The sequence below is a fragment of the Dermacentor andersoni genome, chromosome 3 (genome assembly GCF_023375885.2).
Source record: "Dermacentor andersoni chromosome 3, qqDerAnde1_hic_scaffold, whole genome shotgun sequence".
NCBI classification, from domain to species: Eukaryota; Metazoa; Arthropoda; class Arachnida; order Ixodida; family Ixodidae; genus Dermacentor; species Dermacentor andersoni.
The window spans coordinates 57,676,911-57,702,994 of NC_092816.1; the positions used below are offsets into that span (position 1 = coordinate 57,676,911).

General features: G+C 44.6%; 1 protein-coding gene across 1 annotated transcript in view; it reads right to left on the bottom strand.

Moving 5' to 3' along the window:
• Positions 1-84: 84 nt before the first annotated feature.
• The window catches only part of LOC126547430 (uncharacterized), a 33,751-nt gene continuing 7,751 nt past the window's right edge, over positions 85-26,084 (bottom strand). Inside the window, exons 3-4 of the mRNA XM_050195434.3 lie at positions 15,089-15,688; positions 85-7,352 (exon numbers count right to left, since the gene is read on the bottom strand). Coding sequence (XP_050051391.1) covers positions 7,047-7,352; positions 15,089-15,688 — 906 coding nt within the window. The 3' untranslated portion in view covers positions 85-7,046. The remainder of the gene's footprint in view (positions 7,353-15,088; positions 15,689-26,084) is intronic.

Sequence of the window (26,084 nt, forward strand, 5' to 3'; positions counted from 1 at the left end):
TTACCCTTGCACAACAGGCAGATAAACATGCTGCCCAAAAATGCAAGTTATGCAACAAATGAGCCAACATGCAAGTGGAACAACTCAAATGTTGACTACTTTATTGGTACAAAAATAGGGAAACATTCTTAGGCAACTAGTCGTATAAAAACTGCACCATTTCCTTTGTTTTTGGCTTGGAATGATTTGTTACTGAATAAACAATCCATACGGTCAGCAGTAGCCCATCATATCACATTAAGCTCTCATGCTAGTTTGAAATCTCAGTCATGAAAATGTTATAAACATGGCCAGTTAACCATGGCACATACAAACCAGTGACCTGGGCTCTGTGGCACCCAGTTTAACAACCTACTGGAAACAAGCTACTACAAATCAAGCTATGCAGGAATCTGAAACATGCATCAACTCACATATGCGCCAACGTAGAATTTACACACTGAATCTAGTCAAACGATCTGTGGCACAGTCGCGCTGATGTGAAAGCTTGCACAGAATTATCCTCACAGCATTGGACCTGTGGAAATACAGGGATAGCAGTGCAACTTCTTCGTATACAGCACTAAAGGAGATGGACAAGAAGTGGCAAAGAGGGACACCTTTCAGCTAAAGATGGAAGAAGAATCAAATTTGACCATCAAATCTCTTAGTCAATTATTGTTGTCCACTTTTAAATTTAATCGGAAATGGCAGGCATGGCAACCAGTCTTGTTAGAGACAAAGATTGTGTTCCTAATAAACACTTAATTTGAAAGATTGCCCCCGAGTTGTCTTCACTTGTCCAAGTCCTATCAGCTGCAACACAAAGAAAAAAAGATGAAAAAAAAAAAAATGCCCACACAACCCACACAAAAGTAAAGCAGGTCCACACCAGTAAAAATGAAGCATTTTCAGAAACTTGAAAGCATGACTCTGTGAAAAAAGAGAGTAGCTTGGCTCCTTTTGTGGACAGCACAGATGGAGTTGGACTCAAGACACTACTGTTGATGAAAAGATAAGATGCCTTACTAAAAAGAAAATTTAATTCTTGGGATTTACGTGCCAAAACCACAATCTAAATGTGAGGCATGTTGTAGTGGGGGACTCCTGATTAATTTTGACCACCCAAGGCATGGTACATGGGCACTTATACATTTCGCCCCCATCAAAATGCAGCGGCCAGGATATGATCTCGCAACCTCGTGTTTCGCAGCGCAACGTCATAACCACTAAGCCACCACAGTGGGTATCGGGTGCCTTACTAAGCACTTAGATAGTCAACATGGAAAAACCTCAAACTGTGCCCCTCCCTCTCCCCAGCAGCACATAGACACTCGCAATGAATCTAGAGACTTCAATGTTTTCTGTCACCCACTCATGCTCAACATTGATCTTTAGTGGTGCCAGGTGCCTGGCTCTCATACCATTCCTTTGTTTAGTTGAAAAGATAAATAACAAAGGGGTGTTTACACACAAATGACCAAGTTTTGTAAACAAAAGTCAAAGCAAAGCAAGAACCACCAGAAAACGCTGACATAGTAATCTGTGTAGCTTTCTCAAGCACGGATTTGTCCATGTTCTAAAATTGCTGCACAGAGGCTTTCTAGATGATGCAGAGCAACAACGAATGACAACAATCTCAGGCAAGTTCCCCTTCAGTAAAATTGCAGAATCTTGAGAGCCCAAGAACACCGTTAGTCCAGCCATGCCTGGCGTTATCGCAAGGTGTGGTGGAGAGAGCATGAAAATATCAATGATGTGACATGACATGCAATAAAACAATCCGAGGACACCTAGGCACTTGTGAGTTGTGAATGCAACATCATTAATGTCAATTAACGCCGCTGAGCGGTCATTTCTCACTCAATGACCCATTTGACGCTTTCGCATCAATATAACATTGGTAAGCATTCAATAACAGTACAACTTTCTAAGTGAAATACTGTGCATGTCTGTGCCGAGAGGCCTCTGCACCCAGAACATGCTGCACTTTGCAAAACTATTACCACACACGAAAAAAAAACAAAACAAAGAAAACTATCAGTACAGGCCACACATTTGAGACATTATGCACCGCCTCTGCTGTAGGCTGTACAATATTTACAAGCTGCGAATAGCAGCACATGAACGTGTGGCCAACAATAAAAACACCTAGCCTGCACTTTTTTTTAGCTGGCAATAAAGACCAGCGATTTCAATGAGGGTGAGACCGTGTGCTACAAAACCGACATATTTGTAATTTGCGCAGCAACCATATTGCAAAAGACGTAAGATGCATCAATGAAGTCTGCCTGTACGCTGGTATCAAGCCAACGCTGCAAATGCAAACGCCACAGATGTGGCACAGGCATCAACTTTTTGCAGTGCAAGCCTATGTGCAAAAAGCTCACCAGCAAGAAAAGTGCCAGTGGTTACCAGCAGACAGTAAAATTAGCTGCACATTTGTGTGTTAACAAATCTTTGCTCAGCAAGTGCCAAGGCTGCCATGGAATAATGAGGTGGCCCTTATTCCATGAGACCTGTTCCAAAAACTACTGTAAGCAACGGTACTACATAGGAGGACTGTTGTTTCGAGACTACAATCTGTCGCGCAAACACGTCACATGCAGCAGAGTCAACCATATTCAATCTTTCTCTGCACAAGGTGAGCCTGTAGCTGCATGAAAAATAAAGCATTTACATTTAGACATACTGGAGAAGCAGGAAAATATTTTTTGTCAAGTATGAACTTTCACCTTTAGAACATTTAACACTCCTTAATTTCGGACAGAAAAAGGCCTTTTAATATTAAAAGATCTGTCATTCATGTTGAACTCGCATATTCATGCAAGTATGGAACTTACTAGTTTCATGTGTTGCTACGCCTGCAAGCAAAGCCACCCTAGCTTTAAAAGAACAAAGACCTCAAAACACAACTGTAGCAACAACAACAAAAACATCAAGTCCGAAAATGGACACCATCCTCACTTCATACATGAGAGGAACATTAGCCTCTGGTATGCTTTAAAAAAGATATACATACAGCTAGGACTGCATGCTGAAATGACCCTTGGAGGTGCTTCGCTTTAGAACAATGTTACACCAGCATAATGTCTCGTTGCACCGAAGGGAATTCCTCAATGAGTAGACATGTTACACTGCCACACATGAGCGCGCAGTGTCTTGCCAACCTACCCAACAACAATGCTGGTGTGAAGCTTGCTTGCAAACTGCTTTTTTTTTGCACGTGCTTTTGGCTGAGAAGGTATTAGAGAGTTTTCAATTGTCCTGCATGCATTATTGCCATCTATGGGTTGCTGGAGTCATAGATGTAAGCAGCCACATTGGTAGTGCCACCTTGTGGCAGAGACTTTAACAAAAGCTACTACTGCAGTGGCCAACCATATCCTGCTTAGCTACTGGTGTAAAGTGCTGGCAGCAACACAATCATGTTCTCTTTTCATTTTGCATCAGCGAGAACATCCACGTAACAAAAACTTTTCTAACATGTTGTCGTTGGACAAAACATCCGAAGGTGTCAGTACCAGCATCATTACTGCCATTTATGTGTCCAGTAACCAGGTATTCGTGAAGGGTTAATATGTTAGACAACCTAAATCACACGTAAAACGCAGACATGCTCACGGCCCAGTGAAAACACTTTGTCCATAGGACATCCAAATCATGTCCCAATGTCTGTGCATCGTTTTGGAGACAAAGCGGACATCCACCAGACATCCATTTTTGAATATCCTTCTAAGGACGTCCCAAGAATATTGCACATTCATTTTTAGAATATCCCACCACAAATGTCCCAAGGATACTGCACATAAACCTTTCTCGGAGTACATATTAACAGACTGTCCTCCAAAAAGTTCTGAGTTTCTTCATAAGAGAATTATGTTTTCTCTTAAAATCAAATTACAATCTGAAGCTATCATGTATGTGTGTACTTCACACTTTGAGAATTTTCTGACACAATACACATTGAACACTTCAGTCAGCTTAATAAGCTACTTGTGCTTGGTGAGAGGCCTAGAAGAATGAGGAGTATAACGCACTTCCACATGTATGCATGCATGCATAACGTGTCCATGCAATGTATCTGTTCTTGATGCATGGGTGTTCTGCCCATCACATCTGTCGCACAGTGTGCGCTGAGGGCACTATAGCAAACGCTGTGCAAAAGGCCCCGACATGCCTGTAGAATGTGCGCGGCATGTCCCCGTGATGTTCCTCACGGACATGCAAGAAATATCCGCAAGACACAAAAAGTGAGGCCAAACGATTGTGCGAAGGATGCCTGCAAGAACCATCTGACATGTCCCTAGGATATTTATGTCCTGGAAGTGGTTGTCCATAGCAAATCCAGTGGATGTCATTGCAGTCACAGGGGTTAGACAAATGTTGGACCACCTCGAAAGAAATTTGTTGCATTTCAGAGAAAAAGTTACATGTAACCATTTCTGATAACTGGAGTTTTGATTTAGGACCTCATATTATTTAACGAAAATTGCCAAAAATCAGTAACTTCAAATATGAATTTAAAGCTTACATGAATTGTTACAACGTTTATAAGGATACTGCAAAAGACTTGCTCACAACTGAGCAGTATACTTAAGATTGGTGTATAATACATCAACCTTGTCCACTATATACGTATTACTAAATGGGCCCTGAAACACTACTCTAACTGATTATAGAATGATATCATAATTAACTTATGTCACCTCATGAATCTCCTGCCACAAGGTTTTTTTTTTAATCGGTCAAGCACAGAGGAAGTTATTGGGCCGATCAGTGGCTTTCTCTCTCCTTTCATTTACACTAGTGTGCTGGAAGCTATACGGGGCAGACAGCAATGGGGCATAAGGGAGCAATGCCCCGCTAGCCCTGCCCAAAGACAGAATATGGGACGGCTCATGGTAACACCCTGGAATGACTGAGGTATCTACTCTATGCTTTTCTTCTCGGTGGCCACATGTAGCAAAGCACAGTTGTCGTGCTTAGACCGGCAGCGCAAAAACGAAATCCTTTTACAGACTTTTTGAGATGGCAGACATACATATGTTTCAATTATTTAACTCAAATGAGCAATAACTGTGTTACTGAGAATGTTCTCGCAATCACGAAGTCAGTCAATAGCTGTTGTAGGTCGAGCTGCTTGTGATGATGCTGTATGATGACATTGCAGAAGCGAGAGCAGGCGATTTTAGAGTGCTTTTGACACAACATAAAGTGTTCCCTGCGGCAGGCAGTGCAATAATATTTGACTCGCATGTTCACAGGAGCCTTGTGAACAGATCGGCAAGATTTTCTTACTATGTTCAAAAAGTATTTCAGGGTTCCTTCCTTTAAGTGCGGTTTGCCGAATTGTGATACTGCTTTTTATTACCCAATTACAGAGCTGAAAACTTGGTACTTGAATTTCTTGAGATCTCGCAATTTTCAACAATCTTTCTTCAAAAATTGAAGGCCTAAATAAGAAAATCTGCTTTCCACAGTTGCTAATTTTTGCTCTTTTTAATTGCAACAAACTTCATCAAGATTGGTGCAGTGAATGGCAACCAAAGATTGTTCTATTCCCATGTATTTAGATAGGAGCTCCTGAGGTAAAGCTTGCTCTTAAGTGGAAGCTTCAGTTAAAGCTTCTTTCTATCTAAGTGTGCAAGAACGGTAAATCATTTTAGCTCGCTACGCAATGAACAAGTTTTGGTGGGGTTTCCTACATTTATAAGTGAAAGTTAGAATATACTGACTGTTGGGAGGAGGCTGTTCGTAGGCCTTCAATGTTTCCATAAAAATTGCCAAATGTCAGAAAATGTCAGAAAGTATGGAGCATCAAAATTTACAGCTCTGCAACTCTGCAGCAAAACAAATTACACAAAACTGAAAACTGTGCTGATTATGAATTCCAAAACGCACAAATTCTATATAGTATGTATCACATTGAAATATTACCAGCAACTATTAAATTACCAAGACAAAACCAGCGTAAACAATGTAACAATTTTGTGGAAGCAATTAAACTGTATACTATATCACATCTCTATGCTTTAGATACTGTAATTGATAGTTTACAGAACTGTGATGGAACTGCTTTCATAGCTGAATTACCGGGACTGTAAATTTTTTATATTACCAATCTTTTGCAATTTTTAAGAATATTGAAGGTCTAAATTAAGATTCAGTTTGATGTAATTACATTTCTACTAAATGCAGCAATTATAATTAAGATCACTTCCATGCCAGCTTAATAAGACTTTTTCTCAGTTTTACATGCACTTGAACATAGGTAAATCAGAGTTTGCTCGACTTCCTCTACGCGGAAGCTTCAGCTCGGAGGTTCCTATCTCAATACATGGGAATGGAGAAATCATTTTTTCTGACAGCCACTGTACAGATTTTGATGAAGTTAGTTGCATTTAAAGTAATAATTCACCTGCTGTAGCAAGTAAATATTTATATAGACCATCGCTTTTTTACAAAGCTTAATGAACATTGCTCATTTTAAAGAACAAATTAAGTTAGCAACCCTAACTCAGCAATAATAAATTACCTCACAATTCTGTAAATTGCACCTACAGAGACATCTACAGAGGACAATATTATTACACTATACACCACTGTGTAATATGCATGCTAATAATTTGTGACTAGGACTGATGCAGCATCCTCGTAAGCATTTTATTAATATCAGATTACCTGTAAATGTATAAATATATATAACATTTGTCCACTTTACATGTTTTAAGAGATGCAGATTACAGAACTGAGCTGTCTGTCTTTGGTGCGGAGTTACAGATTTGGAAACTTCACGCTTCTATTGTTTTGAAACCTACCGATCTTTGGCAATTTTCGAAAAAAATTCGAGGGTTTCTACAGTTTCTAGAATTTAACGCTGTTTCTCAAATGCAACAAATTTCCTTCAAATCTATCTATAGGCTGTCCAATGGGAGCATTTCTGCGTATTACATGTATGTGAATAGTGAAATTCGAGTTGGCCTTGAGCTAAAGCTTTTCTTAACGTTAACCACTTCTTTGTTGAGATGCTCATGTGCATGTGTGCATGTTGCCCTCATGCATGCTCAGTAGGAACCCTTGCCAAGAAGTTGCCATGTCACTAGGACACCGGAAGGCGACACAAATGCAGCCGCAGCCATGTCCTGGCGTGTATTGTCGCAGCCGATTACATCGCAGTCTGTAAGGTTGAGCCTCGTAACAGTCGTCGTGCCATTGCGTCCAAGCACAGCTTCGATGTTGGACAGCAGGGAACGCCTCCACCGAATCCTCGCCTCGTCAACAATAGCATCCAGCGTTCCATACTTTTTCAGCAATGCAGCACACTTGGATATCACCTCTCTCCACTGCAGGCCTATTGGGTCAAGGTCAGCCTGTTGGCGAGAACAATAGTATTAACAGCTAAAACCTCGTAGAGAAAACAGTCTTGAGCACATAAGCCTGTAAAACAACGGTGCTCACACTGATCACTACGGCAAACAGCGCAGATGACGAGACAAGTGATAAGACATATGCACTGAATATCAACAGATTTTTTAAGTCAGCCTTTCAGTATATAAGAGAGGCGTCACAGATGTCCCGTCCTTATCACTTGTACTGTCGTCTGCACTGTGTGCCATGTTGAAATTAACCAAACTGGACCAGCTTAGAACTCTTGCTCACAGTGAGCTCATCTAACAGCCACGCCTGGTCGACTTCAATTTAAAATATTTATCACAGGCGAGACAGCTGCCGCACATGAAGGTGCATGCACATTGCTGAATTTCACGATCTACTCAAATGCCTTAATTAGGAATGTAAGGCTACATGCTATATAATAGCGATAAAGAAAACATAGCGATAAAGAAAATATGAAAATGGCGAGACTCCAGTGAATTTGATTCTCCATAAATGAATGTAAACAAGTATAATACCCCAACAACTAACTACACACTCAAAACCAGACGTAAATTTGAAAGACCCCCCACTGTTCCCCACCAATCCCAGAAAGCACTGAAAAAACCCCAATGCCAAGAGAAGACCTCCTTGAAACACGTGGTCCATATGAATTTGAAGATGCATGCAGCAAAAGACATGCCCACAGCACCATTGATTTGCAACCAAGGTATGCAAGACATGCCTGGTTAGCAAGCCCTCAACAAGGTAACCTTTGCCAAGTACCATGTGATTCTTGGCCAATCCCTCATTACAAGTGCCACTCTTAAGGGAAAATCAAACAAAATCACTGGGTCCCATGTTACAGCAAAGCTGTTAGACTTTCAGTGGTTGGCATTTTTCATGTCCTTCCATTAGCAGAAATTATCATCTGCAATGGCTCATGCCCCTGTAAGCAAGCAAAAAATGCAATTGCTCATACCCCCATAAGGCAGAGGCTACAAGCACTCAGCAAAGCGAACAGTGCATGCATTCTTTGGAGTCACACACACGACATACAGAACAGTATACGTTTCAAAAGACAACAAGCATGGAACAATAATCCAAACCACATAATTGATGATAAGGCCCTCCTGATTACAATGCGAAGCACGTAACACTCCCTGTATACGCTTCCCGGTAAAGATTACTGCTGCGCAAGGTGTCGGCAGCTTGCGACGTCGGGAGTGGCGTCCCTAGCCTTTCGTATATAAAATAGCCATTCTAGCAACTGATTTCAATGTTGTTGCAGCACCGCTATGAGCGGCGTCATGCTGTCTAGATTACCATTACTCTAAAGCAATAAAACATAGCATACCCCCCTTAGCCGTTGTAGTGGTGGTTATCAACAGCTTTGCTGGACTTCCACATTCGCAGGGTCGGGATGGCGAGTCAATTTTTTTATCAACGTAATCTCTGCCGTCACGCAGAGATTAAACGTCGCTTGAAAACACGAGATTTGCAGTTCAATCACTGGCAGTATACCCTTTTCTTTTCATGTCATGCTGTACCATGACAGAATGAAAGCATGATGAATTAATGAACAAGCATGATCGGACCCTTTTCTAGCTCACAACTGCCATTTGCAGTAATACGAATAGCCACTGTGCACTGATCTGTATAGCAGTTTCGAAGGCCTGCACCATAAGAAGCAAGAAGGAAGTTTTGGTTATGTACAGATATTTTGAAGCAGTCGGTGAGCTCCAATACAATTTTTCTGACACAAAGCTTTTTTACCAAGCTCGATTGATCTAACGTAGCAAATTGGGTGCATTCCTACGTATTTGAAAAGGCAGCAGCGCAAAAGGGCAAGGACGGAAACAAGTCGATAAGGACGAGCGCTGAACTTTCAACAACATCATTGCGAATGATTCATGAATATATACGTGCTGTCCGAGCCAGGGGTTATCACCTGCGGATGCGTAAGTACGCCAAAAAAAATATTAAATTATGGGGTTTTACGTGCCAAAACCACTTTCTGATTATGAGGCACGCCGTAGTGGAGGACTCCGGAAATTTCGACCACCTGGGGTTCTTTAACGTGCACCTAAATCTAAGTACACGGGCGTTTTCGCATTTCGCCCCCATCGAAATGCGGCTGCCGTGGCCGGGATTCGATCCCGCGACCTCGTGCTCAGCAGCCTAACACCATAGCCACTGAGCAACCATGGCGGGTAAGTACGCCAGCTCTTAGTCTGAAAGCGTGATGGAGCAACGTTTGCCTCGATGTCGGTGAGGGAAACTTGAAGGTGTTGTGGATGTTGTGACGTCACATTACAGTAGGCAAGACTATGAAGCTGATTGCAAGCGGTTAACTGTTTATTAAGATAGAATAGACAAGCGACAGAATGGAAACTATTTACACAGACATAAAAAGACTACAAGTAAAAAGTTACAATGCTGTTACAATTTAGTCTTCTTTCTCTTAGCCGAATCAGCACCAAATCCCTCCAACGGCCTTGCACGTACCTAAAAGCATCCTCAACATCACCCTGGCCCTATCGTTCGTCCAATACCACTGCGGCATGTGCAGTATGCACACAACGGGGCTCCAGGGTGACACTGTCCAGAGTTCCAATTCGTTAAGGCCGTTGCTACAAATCCTTTGCAGTGCGATGGGCCTCTTGTCTCACAACCTTGCAAGACACAGCCCCCCAAAGAAAACATTACCACACACTTTAGGGCACCTGGTCTGTTAGCGGAATGTCTCGGCATGGGTGGGGTACAGCTGTGAGTGAATTTTTAAAGCATTTATATGTCGCCGCTGACATGCATCTCATACTTGTCAAAAACGTGACCACGTTACTTGTTGATTACTCGTAGAATGTGTAAAGAGCTTTTCGCGTTTTTTGGACTTGCAGCAGTGAAGAATAAATAATAGTTGTTGCTGATGGCACTGCAAAATTCACAAATGGAACCGAACCGGATACTTGTGTCGCACAGGGTCTTTTAGCTGACTAGGAATCAAGCACTGCTATGCAACATTATAAACTGCAGCTCTGGTTATGCTTTGCTCGCACTTGAAACTCTTCACATTGATTGACGACAAATGGTTTGAAATAGCCCACGTGGGTCTGGTACAGGAAAGACGCGTAACGAGAACTATGGGGCTAATGTTTTAACTTGCTTTAAATCAGAGTGAAAACAAAACGCTGCCATAAAAGTCATGTTTGAAAAAAAAAATCAGGTCAGCTGCAACTTGTGGTGAATGGCACAAGCAGTACTTCGCTTAAGTGCTATACAACACATAAGAGGAAGCTTTAGCTCGGGTGTTCCTATCTAAATACATGTAAAAAGAGAATTCGTTTTTCTCGGCAACCATTGCACCAAATTTGACGAGGTTTGTTGCATTTAAAAGAAAAACTTAAAATCTAGTGACTGTTGGTTTCGAATTTTCGACTTAGGTCGTCAACTTTTTATTAAAAATTAGCGAAAATCGAAAATTTTCAGAAAACGAAACTATCAAGTTTACAACTCTGTAACTCAACAAAGAAAAATGATAATACACTTCTGTGAATTGTATCTAATAGTACATCTAAAGCGGACAAAATTGATATGTTACACTTGAAATATAAGAAATTTAATAATAGGGAAATACAACTTTTGCAAAACCCTTGTAACCAACGTAACAAATTCACGTATGACATATTTAATTTGTCCGCTTTGAATGATCTAATGGATGCCATTTACAGAACCATGATATCATCTCTTGATGCAGAGCTATGAATTTGTAAACTTCGCGCTTCTATTTTTTTCAAACGGTCAAATATTTGAAAATCGTTTTAAGAAAAATCGAGCCCTAAATCGAAATTCCGCTTCCAACAGTCACTAGAATTTAACTTCCTCTTTCAAATGCAACAAATTTCATTAAAGTCTGTCCAGGGGTTATCTCATAAAAACGTTTTTGCGTTTTACATGTATTTGAATAGGCCGCGTCGGAGTTGGGCCCGAGCTAAAGCTTCCTCTTAATGCGATGCTTCTTTTAAATATTTGTCAGCAGAAATGCTTGCCTCGCAAGGTCATGTGTCACGGGTATGAGTGAATTTTTCACGCTTTATCCAGTGCAATTTCATGTCCCCGCACTTGCTATCTTTCCACCTGTTTGGTAGTGCCAAATGTACTTCAGCAGAACAGAATTAGGACGAGGTAGTATCCTGGGCTGAGGTAGTATCCCAAAAAGTGCTTTAGTTCCCAGACTTTCAGCAGTTGCTGCACCTGAAAGTTTATCAGTGGGCATTTACTTTCTTGAATTGCAAGAAAGATTTAACGTCCCAAATGACTCAAAATACAAAATATATCCTCATGGATGGCTGGCATGCATGGCGGGGACCATTTATGGCAAGAATTGATCATGTGACAGTGACTGGCCAATTGATGGCGCATCGGCAAAAAGGAAAAAAAAAAAAAAAAAGAAAGAAAGCTGCGGTGCTTTCCAAAATACAGTGACTTTAGCCAGCACAATAAAGAAATGCTGCAAACACGGACAGACACCAATTAGCTTCTGCGCACAGATCACTCTGGTACTTTCTTCAATAGCCTCAAAATTTAGTTGGGATGAACTATGGGGCAGGCCATTCAATTTGGCCTTAATGTGGGTTGGAAAATTCCTCTTTGTACTTCCTGTTCTTGTGGCAAATTAACTATACAATCTGATTGGGAACAAAGTGGCGCTGATATTTATTACAGTAGCTGCTGATGCAGTCACTTGGCTGCAGCAGCAGCTACTGTATTTCCTTTTTTCTTATTCCAGCTACTGTAATGCCTCTTTCTTCCAAGTAACAGCATTGTCGGAAACAGGCCTGAATGGCTTCCAGTACAGTTAGACATCTCTGACCTCGCACTTTGAACGGTGACGACGCATGTGTAGGTTAATAATTAAGGAACACATACTATGTAGAAGCATTTTGAATCAAGGCGCACAGGAGGCATATGTGAATATTTTGGAAAATATCTGGACTCCACAACTACCTGAATTCTCCACAAGTGGAAAAATACTTATCACAAGAATGGTCAGGCAAAGAGAGACAATCTCTACAATGCCATTGACAGCATGCTTAGAAGAAGTATTCAAGCTCTTAGACTAGGGAGGCTTAGGAGTGAGATCAACGGTGAATACCTCACCAACCTTCAGCTTGCAGATGACATTGTCCTGTTTAGCAATACTGGCGATGAATTGCAACAAATTATTGAGGACCTTAACTGCGAAAGTTGAAGATTAAAATCAGAAGACAAAGGTATTGTTGAATAGCCTGGCAAGGAAACAAGAATTCAAAAACTCTAGTCAGCCTCCAGAGTATGTGCAGGAGTATGTTTATCTAGGTCAATTACTCACAGGGGACCCTAATTATGAGAAGGAAATTTACAGAAGAATAAAAATGGGTTGGAGCACATATGGCAGAGAGAGAGAGAGAGAGAGAATGCATAGAAAGGCAGAGAGGTTAACCAAAGGTAGTTCCGGTTGGCTACCCCGCACAGGGGGAAGGGTTAAGGGGGATAAAGAGAGAAAGAGAGTGAAAGGGGGATACAGAGAGAAAGAGAGATGAGCTTGAACAAACCGTGTACACCATAGAGCGGTAGGAGGCGGCATTCTTAAAGCCTATCATGCAGCCCCGTAGACCGCAGGAACCTTAATAACGCAAGTAAAGTCTTCAGCATGGATGTTTTTTGGGAGCACTGACTGGGCTTTGAGTTCTGATAGCGGACAATAGTCCAACTTGTCCAGTAGTCTGCATGGTACATACGGCAGGCATTACCAAGTCCTGACTGGAACGTTACCACTGTCGTTAAAAAGAAAAGTGTACAATGATTTCATTCTACCAGTGATAACATATGGGTCAGAAACCTGGAGGTTAACAAAGAAGCTTGAGAAAAGTTAAGGTCTGCGTAAAAAGCGATGGAACGAAAAATGTTAGGCATAACATTAGGAGAAAGGAAGAGAGCAGCGTGAATCAGCAAGCAAATGGGGATAGCCGATATCCTAGTTGACATTAAGAGAAAGGAATGGAGCTGGCTAGGCTATGTAATGTGTAGGGCAGATAACTGGTGGACTATTGGAGTTACAGAATGGGTGCCAAGGGAAGGGAAGCTCAGTCGAAGATGACAGAAAATTAGGTAAGGTGCTGAAATTAAGAGAATTTGCAGGAACAACTTGGCATCAGCTAGCGCAAGACAGGAGTAACTGGACATCACTTGGAAAGGCCTTTGTCCTGCAGAGGACATAAATACAGGCTAATGATGATGGTGACTATGTCCCGTGACAGTGGCCCCTTTCCACACGAATAATCTTTTCTGCATAATACAGCTCTACTAAAGCAGCAAAGCTGACTCAAGGGAACCAGCTGTTATGCAAAGAAAATTAGGCCTTTGCCTCATGCACCTTCCTGAACGCATGTCACAAACTAAAGCTGAAACTAAAATGAACTGACGTAGGCCTACACTGCCTACATGCAAATGAGTTGGATTTTAATCTGATTTCGGCTAGCTACTTAGCACATAATAGCAATGACAATGCGGCTGTGCTGGCGTGACACACCTCTTGCTTTCTTCTTCTTCTTTTTCTTTTTTGCAGTGGCATTCTGGTAGCCTTTTGGGAGACATATGGCCATGTCGATACGGGAGGATCGGTTGCAAATTGGGAGTTTCCCAGAAAAATTGGGAGAGCTGGCAGGTATGCAAAATGGAGGTGAATGACGCGATGCTTTGGCTAACCTCTATGCGTCCAACTTGGCGCAAAGCTCTGGCCCCCCCAAATGTTGTGAAAACTACCCTAACTCTCTGCAACAATCACAACATGATGACAACAAAAATAGGACAACGGTGGCATGACAACACAACAACATGTAAAGATGTCACAATGGCGACAACTACAATGATGATGGCACATGATAATGACAAGATAACTACAATGACGATGGCAGGAAAATGCACGACAATTACAGCACAGTGATGACCCATCTGATGGTGACGCCCTGAGTGAGTAATTGTGCAGTAAAATGAACAGAACAAACCTTGTTTCAAGCTCCAAAGTGCTTTCACGGTAAAATGTTGTACATGGGAGTATCTGCATCGTATACTAAATCAACGGTGTAAAGATCATAGTACAACAACGCACACCGATGTATGGTTCAAATCCTGTTTTGAGCTCTCGCCTGATGTCACAGAAAAACACAGTAATGTCAACAAACCACATCGATGTTACTGACTTGCAGCTGTAGAGACTTACATCAGTGCTGAGGACTGTCACAAGCTGTACTCCCATATTTCAGCATTTCATAAACAGAGCTCTAAGACACGGCAGAATGATGTATGAGTGACCTACACAGAATGGTGTAGAAGATACACCAAAAAGTGCTCCTTCGATGTCTGACTCATAGAGCCAATGAGAAATGGCGAATTGGAGAACTTTAAAGTCACTCTGACATTTCGGGGTTCCTTCAATGTGCACCCATGGCTCGGTGGATAAGTGTCCTTGCATTCAGCCCCACAGTAACTTGGCCATAGACGGGAATCAAACATGCCACCTTGTGCTCACTTAGCAGGAGAATGTTATAAGCCACTATGACAAAAAGGCTTTTATTTATTTATTTATTCAATATACCCGTATGCTGACTACTATGCCGACTTCCCAAACACAACTTTCTCTGCGTGCACCCCTTAGCGAACCCCTGCACTAAAGAATACATGACTATAGCCTCACCTGCCAGGAAGCCAAATCAGGCCAGCCCTGTTCAGCCATGTTGATGATGGCGTTGGTCACTGTGCAGTTTGGCCACCTCACACGCGCCGCCAGTGCGTGGTTACCGTAGGCGTATCGCAAGGCACGGCATGCCTGCTTGATCTTGACAGCCATCTGTACAATCGTCTCACGTCCCCTAAGGCAGGCACGAGCAAGATGCTGCTCGAGCACATACGACACGCAGGTCACGAGCCCGTCAGTACGAGAGGACTCCAAAGCATAGCCATCCATGGAGGGGCACACCAACATTGGGCAAATGCTGCCTGCTGGGCCGCAGGGAAACAGCTTGTCCCTCCAACTTGCGCTTGACGAGCATAACGAGACGTAGTTAAAGGCGCAAACGTAAGGCTGCTTTCGACCCCGCAGGTCATACTCCTGGGCCCTGCCCAAGCTGGCCAGCTGGCAGACGCACACTGTGCTGAGCTTATGTCCTGGATCGCTGAAGTCCATTTTCGGGCATCGCCGCCTGTACAGGGCCATGTCATAGAGCCAAAGACGCCGCAGAACAAATGGGGACACCTTCTCGTTGATGGCCTTGTACGTCCAGCCCAGCATGCTAACCTTTTCAACGAAGGAAAAAAAAGAGCAAGGAAAATAGAGTGAGTGGGTAAATGTAACTGAAAACACATCAGCGCAAGGACTGGCCATCGGAAATTTAAGTCCACGTGGAATTAAGTGAAGGTCGAAGAGCCAGTGCTACAGACATTAAATGTCTTGGAAAATGAGGTACAGTGCTCACGGAATGAAATAGGATACGGAGCATTTAATAGAACCCTACGTATGTGCAAAGTACGCGAGAGCACCATGTCATGCCGCTAGGAATTTGGTCACCAAACGTGACGAGGACTCCGATGTAAGCGTACGCGCCAAAATTACGTCGATGTGACATGAACTGCAGCCGGTTCAAACGAAAGTATGCGCATTACTTAGCCCTAAACTGACGCGTTTGATTTCGTGAGCACTGTACATATAAAGAAAGAAAGAAAGAGAAATTATATATATAAAACAAAGAAGTGAACCTGTGTAAGACAGCAAAGGTTGAAATAATTCAGCAGGCAAAAAGACATATGGCACAAAGGTGCTCAATTTTAGAACCATTCTTTTATTCAATTGTATTGCTTCTTTTTTATGATGATGATATGTGGCGTTTAATGGCGCAAGGGCCAAGTATGGCCAAAGAGCGCCATGCCCGTGGTAATGAGTTCGCAGTGTAGTTATGAGTTTTATGAAATTGGTGTGACGTGGCTGTCAAAGGGGCCTCATCAGCCATAAAGCTGTGTAGCAGATTTTTGAGATAATGAGGCTAATGAAGAATGCACTAGAAACAGAATTATCACAAAACGTGAGTCCACACTTGATAGCTCATTAAATGCACCACAAATGAGGGTTCATAATCGTGAGCCGATCATAAACAACTTGCACGTCGAAAAGGATGGAATGAGCACACCGTGTTCACATGTGGCGTCTGAGCACTACTAGGAGTAGATGGCCTATAATCAGGCTGTATTGATCCTCTCAGTCTCACTGACATACCAGTACGTTCCCGCTTTTGTGTCTTGCACGTTCTCCACTCTCTCCAGTTGGATGTGCACAGTAACACGAAGTTGGTGAGCTCCAAGGTAGTTCCACCATCTGTTGTATACTTCCTGAACCATATTTTTTAATCTCTCTGGGTTTTTTCAGTCTGGATTTTTGTTAGTGCAGTTTAGAAGGCACCCCTTAGAGGGCGTGGATGTGCCGAGGAGAGGCTTAGCTCCTGGACTGTGTCCGTTGCTACTGCGTCAATTCTCCACTCAAATGTTGCACCATACCACATGACTAGGACTCTTGCATATTTCTGCCATCTGTCGTACATTTATGTAAAGTTTCCTTCGTGTTTTTTTTACCCTGACATGGCGGCGCTATCAATGAAGCACGTGCATCACTACAAAACTACGTAGGATACAAAACAAAGATGGGATTGTGAGAAACATGCCAAGAGTGCACTTGCCATTATCTGCGTCACATTCTTCCTTTCTGTATAACCAAAAATTGCTGTGTTCGTTTTTTAATACCCGAGAAAAAAAAGATATCATTGCTGGGGCTGCGTCACCTCCAAAAATAGTCAACACTGAAAAGTTAAAGGGGTACTGACACAAATATTTGAGTATAAGCTCTACCATATGCTTCTTCCACGTGAAAGTGGTAATTAATGAGTATAAAGGCTGGGAAGTATTTGTAAGATATCTAAATCGATATTAAAATCGGTCTCCATATGCTAGACCTGGCATCATTGCCATTGCCATGACTGTCATCACCATCATCATCATCATCATCATCATCATCATCATCATCCTATTTTAGGTCCACTGCAGGACGAAGGCTTCTTCCTGCGATCTCCAATTACCCCTGTCCTGTGCCAACCAATTCTAACTAGCACCCGTGAAAATCCCAGCTTCATCGCCCCAGCTAGTCTTCTGCCATCCTTGACTGCGCTTCCACTCGCTTGGCACCCATTCTGTAACCCTAATGGTGCACCGGTTACCTAACCTGCGCAATACACGACCTGCCCAGCTCCATTTTTTTTCTCTTAATGTCAATTAGAATATCGGCTATACCCATTCGCTCTCTGATCCAAACCGCTCTCTTTTTGTCTCTTAATGTTACGCCTAGCATTCTTCGTTCCATTGCTCTTCACGCAGTCCTTAACTTGTTCTCAAGCTTCTTTGTCAGTCTGCAATGTCAGCACCGGTAAAATGCATTGATCGTACACCTTCCTTTTCAATGATACTGGTAAGCTTCCAGTCAGGAGCTGACAATGTCTGCGGTATGCATTCCAACCCATAGGATGGGATAGGATAAAAAAACTTCTTTAAAATGCTAGCAACTGACGGTTTAACGCGTCGTGACGCTGGCCAAGCATCGACCCAGGGTTATGCCCTACTCTGCACTACCTCAGTTCGGCCCGTTTGCGGTGGGTCGTGAGGCTTGTGCTTTTCGAGCGCACCCCGGGCCTGCTGGACGGCCCATAGTAGAATGTCCTTGTCTATAGACTGCACTGCCTTTTGAAGTTCGGGCGGGTATGTCCTGGAGGTAGCTGCCGTCGGGAACCTCACACAGTCCCACATGATGTGCCATTGCTCCGCAGGACCCACTGCACAAACACCGCACACACCACTTGGATAGAGTTCTGGGTGAAGCATGTGTAGTCATGTGTGTGTGTGTGTGGCATGTGTGGCCGGGTCACTCCTCGATGGGGCGAGGAGTGACCCGGCCACACATGCGGGTAACACTTAGTAACTTCGCCATAACTGGTCGCTTGGTCCTTGGTTTCAAACCACCACATGGTATGGTCCCTCTCGGGGCTGCGGAGGGTAAGCGCTCGCGCCGCCGAGTGGGCCGTCTCATTATGGTTCGGTGAGGATGCACACTCGCCGGCGTGCACCGGGAACCACTTGATACGGATGGTGTTGCTGCGGTCTTGGAACTGGAGCTTGCCGATGATGGTGGCCGCCGGCGCGCATACTCGCCCCTTGGCAAAGTTGCACACATTGTTCCTCGAGTCACTGAGCACGGTGCGACACTCAGCCTCGGAGATCGCCAGAGTGATGGCAACCTCCTCGGCGTCTGTGGCGCTCATGCATCGCACACTCGCTGCCGTTGTTGAAGTGCTGGTAGCCACCGCAACGACCACTGCCTTCCCGCTTGTATTCCGCTGCATCCACATGTCGAGCATGCAGGTCTTGGGCGAGTTGTTCGGTGATGGCCTTGGCCTGCGTCTGCCACCGTTCTTGGTTGTACTCAAGGTGCATGTTCTTTGGGATGGCATCCATGTGGATGTGGGCCCGCGCCTCCTCGTTGATCTCGCACGATTGCTGGCTGGGAGCTTTGGGTTGTAACCTAGGGACATCAGTATACTGCGGCCTGTATTGGTGGTAGAGAGGCTCTACATTTGCGCAGTGAGCTACGCCTCGGCTATTTCTTCTAGGGTGTTATGGACATCGAGCTGCAGTAGCCGAGCCGTACTCGTGGTCTCCTTTAAGCCCAGCACCGTCTTGTAAGCCCGTCTGATCAGCGTGTTGATCTTGGTCATGTCAGTGACCTGCCAGTTGAGGTAGGCCGCAATGTAGGCGATGTGGCTGATCACAAACAAATGGACAAGCGCACGGGACTGTCTTCACACATGCCCACCTGTTGTGTCGAGAGTCGGTGTATGAGCCGGATGGCATCCATTGCCTTGGTGGTAAGTTTATTAATGGTCTCATCATTGCGGCCGCTCTTGTTTAGCAGCAAGCCCAGGACCCTGATCTTGGGAACTTCGGGGATGGTTGCACCGATGCAGTCACGATCTTGATATGATCACACTCCCGAGGGGGAGCGCGTTTTCAATCTGGTCGTAGCGGTGTGAGGACGAACAGCTCAGACCTGGCGGGCAAGCACATTAGGCCAGTGTTGTCAAAGTGCTGCTCGATGCTGGCATCGGTGTGGCCGCCCACACACAGGGTTGTATCGTTGGCGTAGACCGTATGCCGGTCGCCCCCGTTTCCGCTACTGCCCTCGCTACCCCAATCATGACGAGGTTGAAGAGCAACGGCAAGATGACCGAATTCTGCGGGGTACCCGTGCTGCCGAGCTTGCGTTCAGGGAACTTGAGGTCTCCGGCGTGCAGTTCCACCGTGCAGTTGGTCAAGAAGTCCTGAATGTAATTTTAGCTTGTTACCTCCATGTTGAGTCTTGATACTTGTTAGCTTGTTGGCTGAGTGATTGACTTTGTTGAATGCGCTTTGTAAATCGAGCCCCAGAATTACTTTGCTGTCTTGTGTCTTGTTGTCGATGGTTTCTTGTTCGAGTTGTAGCATGGCATCTTATGTGCTGAGTCTGTGCTGGAAGCTGATCATCGTGTCCGGATAGAGGCCTTCCTTCTTCAGGTATTCCTGCCACCGGTTGGCTACCACGTGCTCCACCACCTTGCCCATGCAGGACGCAAGCGAGATGGGGCACAAGTTGCCGATGTCAGGTGGTTTGCCCCGGTTCCGAGATCAGGATAGTTCTTGCCATTTTCCACTGTCGGGGGAGCTTGCCCGAATGCCAGCATTCGTTGAAGGAACAAGTTAGGGCCTCGATCGATGCATCGTCAAGGTTGCATAGCATCTTGTTGGTAATGGGATCGGGGTCGGCTGCTGAGCGGGTGTTGAGCTCGTGCATCGCTACCCGTACCTCTGACATGTTACTGTCTCAGCCGAGCCACGCGTTGGGCAGCCCCCGTACAGCGGCTGGGTTTCTGTTGGCGTGTCCGGCAGATACTTGGCTTCCAGGTTCTTGATAACAGCGTCTTTTCCCTGTTGTTGTGTGGTGGTGGTGTGCATGAGGCGGGCCAGGCGGTCGCGCTGGTGTGACTTGGTCTTACTTTCGTTTAGGAGGTGCTGAAATAGATTTCAGGTGCAACTGCGATACAGTTCTCTGTCAGCTCGGTAGCAGATTTTGTTCCACTGCTGAAGACACAGGATCTTGCAGTGGTGTTCAATGACCCTGTATAAGCCGGACACCTTCTTTCTCAATTTGCGATTCAGCCATTGCCACTTCCAGCGCGCCTGTATCGAACGTTGGCCTCGATCAGATGGGCCAGGCTGTCCATGGCGACAAAGTCCTTTCTATTCTTCCGTGAATTTCCTTCTACCTAGGTAAACATACTTCTTCACAGACTCTAGAGGCTGACTGGCGATCCTGAACTCTTGTTTCCTTGCCCGGCTATTCACGATTATTTGTCTTCTGTATGTTAATCTTCAACTCCAGTCTTACACTCTTTCTGTTAAGGTCCTCAATCATTGGTTGCAACTCGTCTCCAGTGTTGCTGAACAGGACAATGCCATATGCAAACCGAAGATTGCCGAGATATTCGCTGTTGATCCTTATTCCTAAGCTTTCCCAGTTTAATAGCCTGAATACTTCTTCAAAGCATACAGTGAATAGCATTGGGGAGATTGTGTCTCCTTGTCTGACCCCTTTCTTTATAGGTAGGTCCTACTTTTCTTGTGTAGAATTAAGGTAGCTGTGGAATCTCTGTAGATATTTTCCAAGATATTTACGTAAGCGGCCTGTACTCTTTGATAACATAATGCCTTTATGACTGCTGGTATCTCTGCTGAATCAATTGCCTTTTCGTAATCTATCAAAGCCATATAGAGAGGCTGACTGTACTATGTGGATTTCTCGATTACCTGAATAATCCATGGATGTGATCCGTTGTAGAGTATCCCTTCCTGAAGCCAGCCTGTTTTCTTGGTTGATTAAAGTCCAATGTTGCCCTTATTCTATTGGAAATTATCTTGGTGAATATTTTATATAATACTGGGAGTAAGCTACTGGCCCTATAATTTTTCAATTTACGTACGAAGTATGCTGAAACACCTCCATACCGTAGTTACTCGAATCTAGGCCGACCCTGATTCTAAGCCGACCCCCTAAAGTTCGAAGCCAACAAAAAAAATATATGTATTACCTCGAATGTAGGCCGAACAAAAAAAGCGAGGACAGCGTTCACAAAATGCAAACAGCATTTATTGAATCTTAACGTGCAGAGCTCATTCAACGTCGTCGTCACTGCTAGACTCGTCACTGTGTTCCTTGTCACTGTCACCTTCAAACAGTGCACTATCTTTGGTATCGTCAGGCGCATTAGATATGCTGCACTTTTTAAAGGTGTGCACAATAAAAGTACCTGGGATGTCTTACCACGCAGCAGCTACCCAGCCTGCCAGCTGCGATAGCAAAGGTTCGACGATGCCTCTGCGGCTATCACAATTTTTCGCTTGAAAGCAGCACTGTAGTGGCATTTCCTGCTTGGTGCCATCGCGATAATACCACGCTGCACACCAATACTAGGGTGGCTAGAATGAGGAGGTGTGAAGACCGGCTTCTGGAGGCTGGCCCCAAAACGCGCTCCTGCCGTGTGACAGCATTGCTGGCAAGGGAACCGTTAGGGCACCGTAATTTCTCGCAGCATCTGCGTACCTCTAGGTGGGTAAATAATTTGGTCACGCTTAGTTTTTCCGCTTGAATGCTCTCATGCTGACAAGCATCATTTTTTTCAGCATTGTAGATGCCGAGAGAATTTAATGAAGTGTTTCACTGCTGTCATTGCACATAGAAACTGCGAGCACCGACTGCGCAGCCGATACAGCGAAGAACATTTTTGCATCCACGTCTTGCCGAGGTTGGCGCACTTATGCCTTGCCTAACATACAGTTCATAGGGATCATCGTGGAAGGACAGTGCGTTGGAACAACTTTGAATGTGTAGCCCGCACATTAGTCACATATTTGCGATTGTAATAGCACTTTAAAGGGAGGAAATTAAAGCAATATATCAGCAATGTGGTAAAAAAATTATAAAAAGTAGAAAAGGCTGATAACTTAATACGTGTTTATTGCAAATAGCATAACCATTTCAGAGCACCACATTTTTTACAGGACACGTGGCTTATAACCCCCTTGGCGTACTTGTGAGTCGCCTACTGGTTTAGCCCTCTGAGCAAAAAGCAAACACGTGATGCAGTAAAACCTACCCACCGACTGTGGAATGCTCAACGCAGCCAATCTGTGGCACGTACATTAGCTGCTAGAACCAAAAAATCCTTGAGCACTTTTGCATGTAGTCGTGCATTGGAATAGGCACGGTTGAGTCTGTCCTCGAGGGTCCGAATAAGGTTGTAGAGACAGAGTGATGGGTACAGAAGACCTCCCCTCCCCCCATGTCCCACTGTTTGCAAGCTTCTGCTGGCAATTGGTAGGATACACTTTCTCTTGTCACAAGGCAGGCATCCCTGCATGCCTTGCAATCATTTAATATGATGCACTTCCTGGCTACGTAGCCTGCAATGTAATAAACCAGGCGTGCATCACTGTACTTCTCCACATAATCGACATGGTCCAAGGCAACTTCTGCCGATTCTGCTGCTTGGGCAGGTAGTGCAGTGTCGTCCTAGGCGGTTTCTTAATTTTCTCGGAGCAGCTGCTACTCCGCTAGCAGGGACTCCAAAAGTCCAGGGAACACATTTATTCCCATGCTGCTCTTTCTCTGCCAAGCTGTAAAAGCTCATGCACTACTGCAAAAGCTTAACACAGCTGCACTGCGTAGACCACGAGAGCTACCTTGCGCAGCGCCATGGCCTACGAGACTGACAGGCTGACGGTGCACCCGACTGGAGCGCCAAATTTTACCCCAGTGGCAGGAATGCGCAGCAGGGCCTTGTTAGGCAATGGTGGCGGCGCCGCAGTCTTCACACCTCCCCGTTCTAGCCACACTACCGATACGGCCGACACGACACAGGTCAAAATGGCGACCTCGCTTGTGTACGGTTGGCTACTGGCACGGCTAGTAGCGGCTGCGATACTGACTTTTCTAGATGGCGCTAGCTATGCACCATATTTAGCAGTTTCAATGAAAAACTGGCGCATTTTTTAAATCCTCGAATCTAAGCCAACCCTAGAGTTTGGAATATGATTACTTGCAAAAAAAAAGAACTATCGGCCTAGATTCGAATAAGTACGGTAACTACGATGCATTCAGTTCTCTGCGGACTACAGACGCCGGTTGCTAAGACGGCGCACGTGTTCTAGATGCTTTGGAACCGCTCCTCGCAGCTCTACAATAAGGCATCATGGCGCTATTTTTTGAAAACCAATTACAAAGATCCGCAATAATCAGTGGAATGCCAGAGGCCTACGAGGCAGCCTCGCAGACTTTCGGCAATGGATGTTCAAATACCAGTTTGTCGTGGCTGTAATATGTGAACGAAACTTTATTACACATATCTGGATATGTGCCACTGTGGTCAAGGAATGACCACAATTTCAGCAAAGTGCTTACTTTTGTTCGTCAGAATTTAACGTGCTTTTGTAAAGACATTCCTCCATATGCTTCCAACGACTACGTTTGCATAACGCTGAAGTACAAGCGGCGCATATGCTCAGTAATTGGAGGATATATACCCCAACATCGAGCATACTGTTCATATTTGCTGTCCATACTGCAAACCTGTCCAGGACCCCACATAGTCATCGCCGACTTTAATGCCCACCATGCCACGCGGGGCTCTGCTTCGACGAATGCCCACGGTTGAAACTTGGCTGACTTCATGCTTAGTCAAGGCTTGATGGTTATCAATGATAACTCACCAACATACCTTCGAGGCTCTTACTACAGCAGTTGTCTTGACATTGCATGTTTCAAAGAGCCTGCTGTCTGCTACACGCTGGTGTACTGATCTCGACACCCATGGAAGTGACCATCTACCAACATATATTCAGTTGAAATGGTTACATCCCCTAGCTCTGCACACTGTGCGTTCCATCGATTGGCCAACATTTCGAGAATCTGTGAACACTGCATGTCAAGCCATCCAATATTGAAGATGTCATCGCGACAACATTACACGACACAACAAAACACCTCAGCGCACCTTCACCTAAATCACCTATCGATGGCCAGTACAAGCGACTTCGCGTGATACAGCATTGAGCAGAATGGAAATACAGAAGGACCAAATCACCATTAGATGTCGCTGCATCACACCGGGCTCAGTGTCATGTCCTGCACCACCTTGACAAGCTCGACAAACAAAACTGGAGATCATTCTGTGGCTTTCTGGATCCGAGAAAACCTCTGTCTAGAATATGGAAAATGGTGCGAAGCCTTCAATTGCCTCCACAACAGCCGCACCCGTTCAGTGCTGTGGCCATACAGCAAGGCCGGCGTGAAGTTGAGGTTGCTGATGACTTCTGCAAATTACTTGTGAGTGCCTCTAACGGTATACCAATGCAATCACGATTGACTTTTTCACCATCTAGTGATCACTGTCTGGATGTGCCTTTTACTATGCACGAGCTTGACGCTGCAATATCTACTTCCCGCCAGTCATCTTGTCCAGGACCAGATGGAATGACACACTCCAATTTGTCATCTTGGAGTAGAAGCTCAAGAAATTCTCCTGACACAGCAACTGTTCCTGGCCACTGGAAGTGCAGTCATCTTGTGGCTTTGCTAAAGCCCGGGAAATGCCCACATGATCTTTCACATTATCGGCCAAGAGCTTTGGCAAGCTGTGTCGGTAAAGTGATGGAGCGGATGGTACTGAGCAGACTGGAATGGCTACTCGAGAAAAGTGGTGGATTTCCTGATTTTATCAATGGATTCCAAAGAGGCCAATCGTCCATTGATGGTGTGATCGACCTAGTATCAACAGGAAAAGAGACGCCATCGTCTGGTATGTGCAATATTTCTGGATATTAAAGGTGCCTACGACAACGTCTTGCACCATTAAATTCTTTGGGCGCTTTAGGATACTGGAGTTGGCGGCAGGATGTATGCATGGCTGCACAGTTACCTCACTGGCCGCACCATTTTCACGTCCACCTCGGATGGTGAGACTGATAGACATGACGTTGACAGGGGTGTTCTGCAGGGTGGCGTCCTTAGCCCAATATTGTTGAATGTCATACTGGTGGATCTTGCAGACGAGCTAGCTGAAACAACGCATATCAGCACGTATGCGGATGATATCTGTATCTGGTCATATGCGGTCACATGCCCACAAGTGCATGCCAGGCTTCAACGTACGCCTACCGTCACGGCGAAGTACTTGTGCCGTAGAGGCCTGCAACCCTCAGCAACTAAGTGTGCAGTATTGCCATTCTTGCACAAATCAATGTCACAATATCCAATCTTTGTCGACGGAATGGCGCTCCCTTTAGTCCCCCACCACAGATTTCTTGGTGTGATAATAGACCGCAATCTTTCTTGGACCAAACATGTTACTGCGCTAAGGGCTAAACTGACTAACTTCATGCACATTCTTCATGTAATATCTGGACTGAGATGGGGCCCCTCTGAGCAAAGTTTGCTCCAAGTGTACCAGGCACTTTTTGTGGGCTACATACGCTACAGCATGCCTGTGCTATCTAACATGGGATCATCTTGT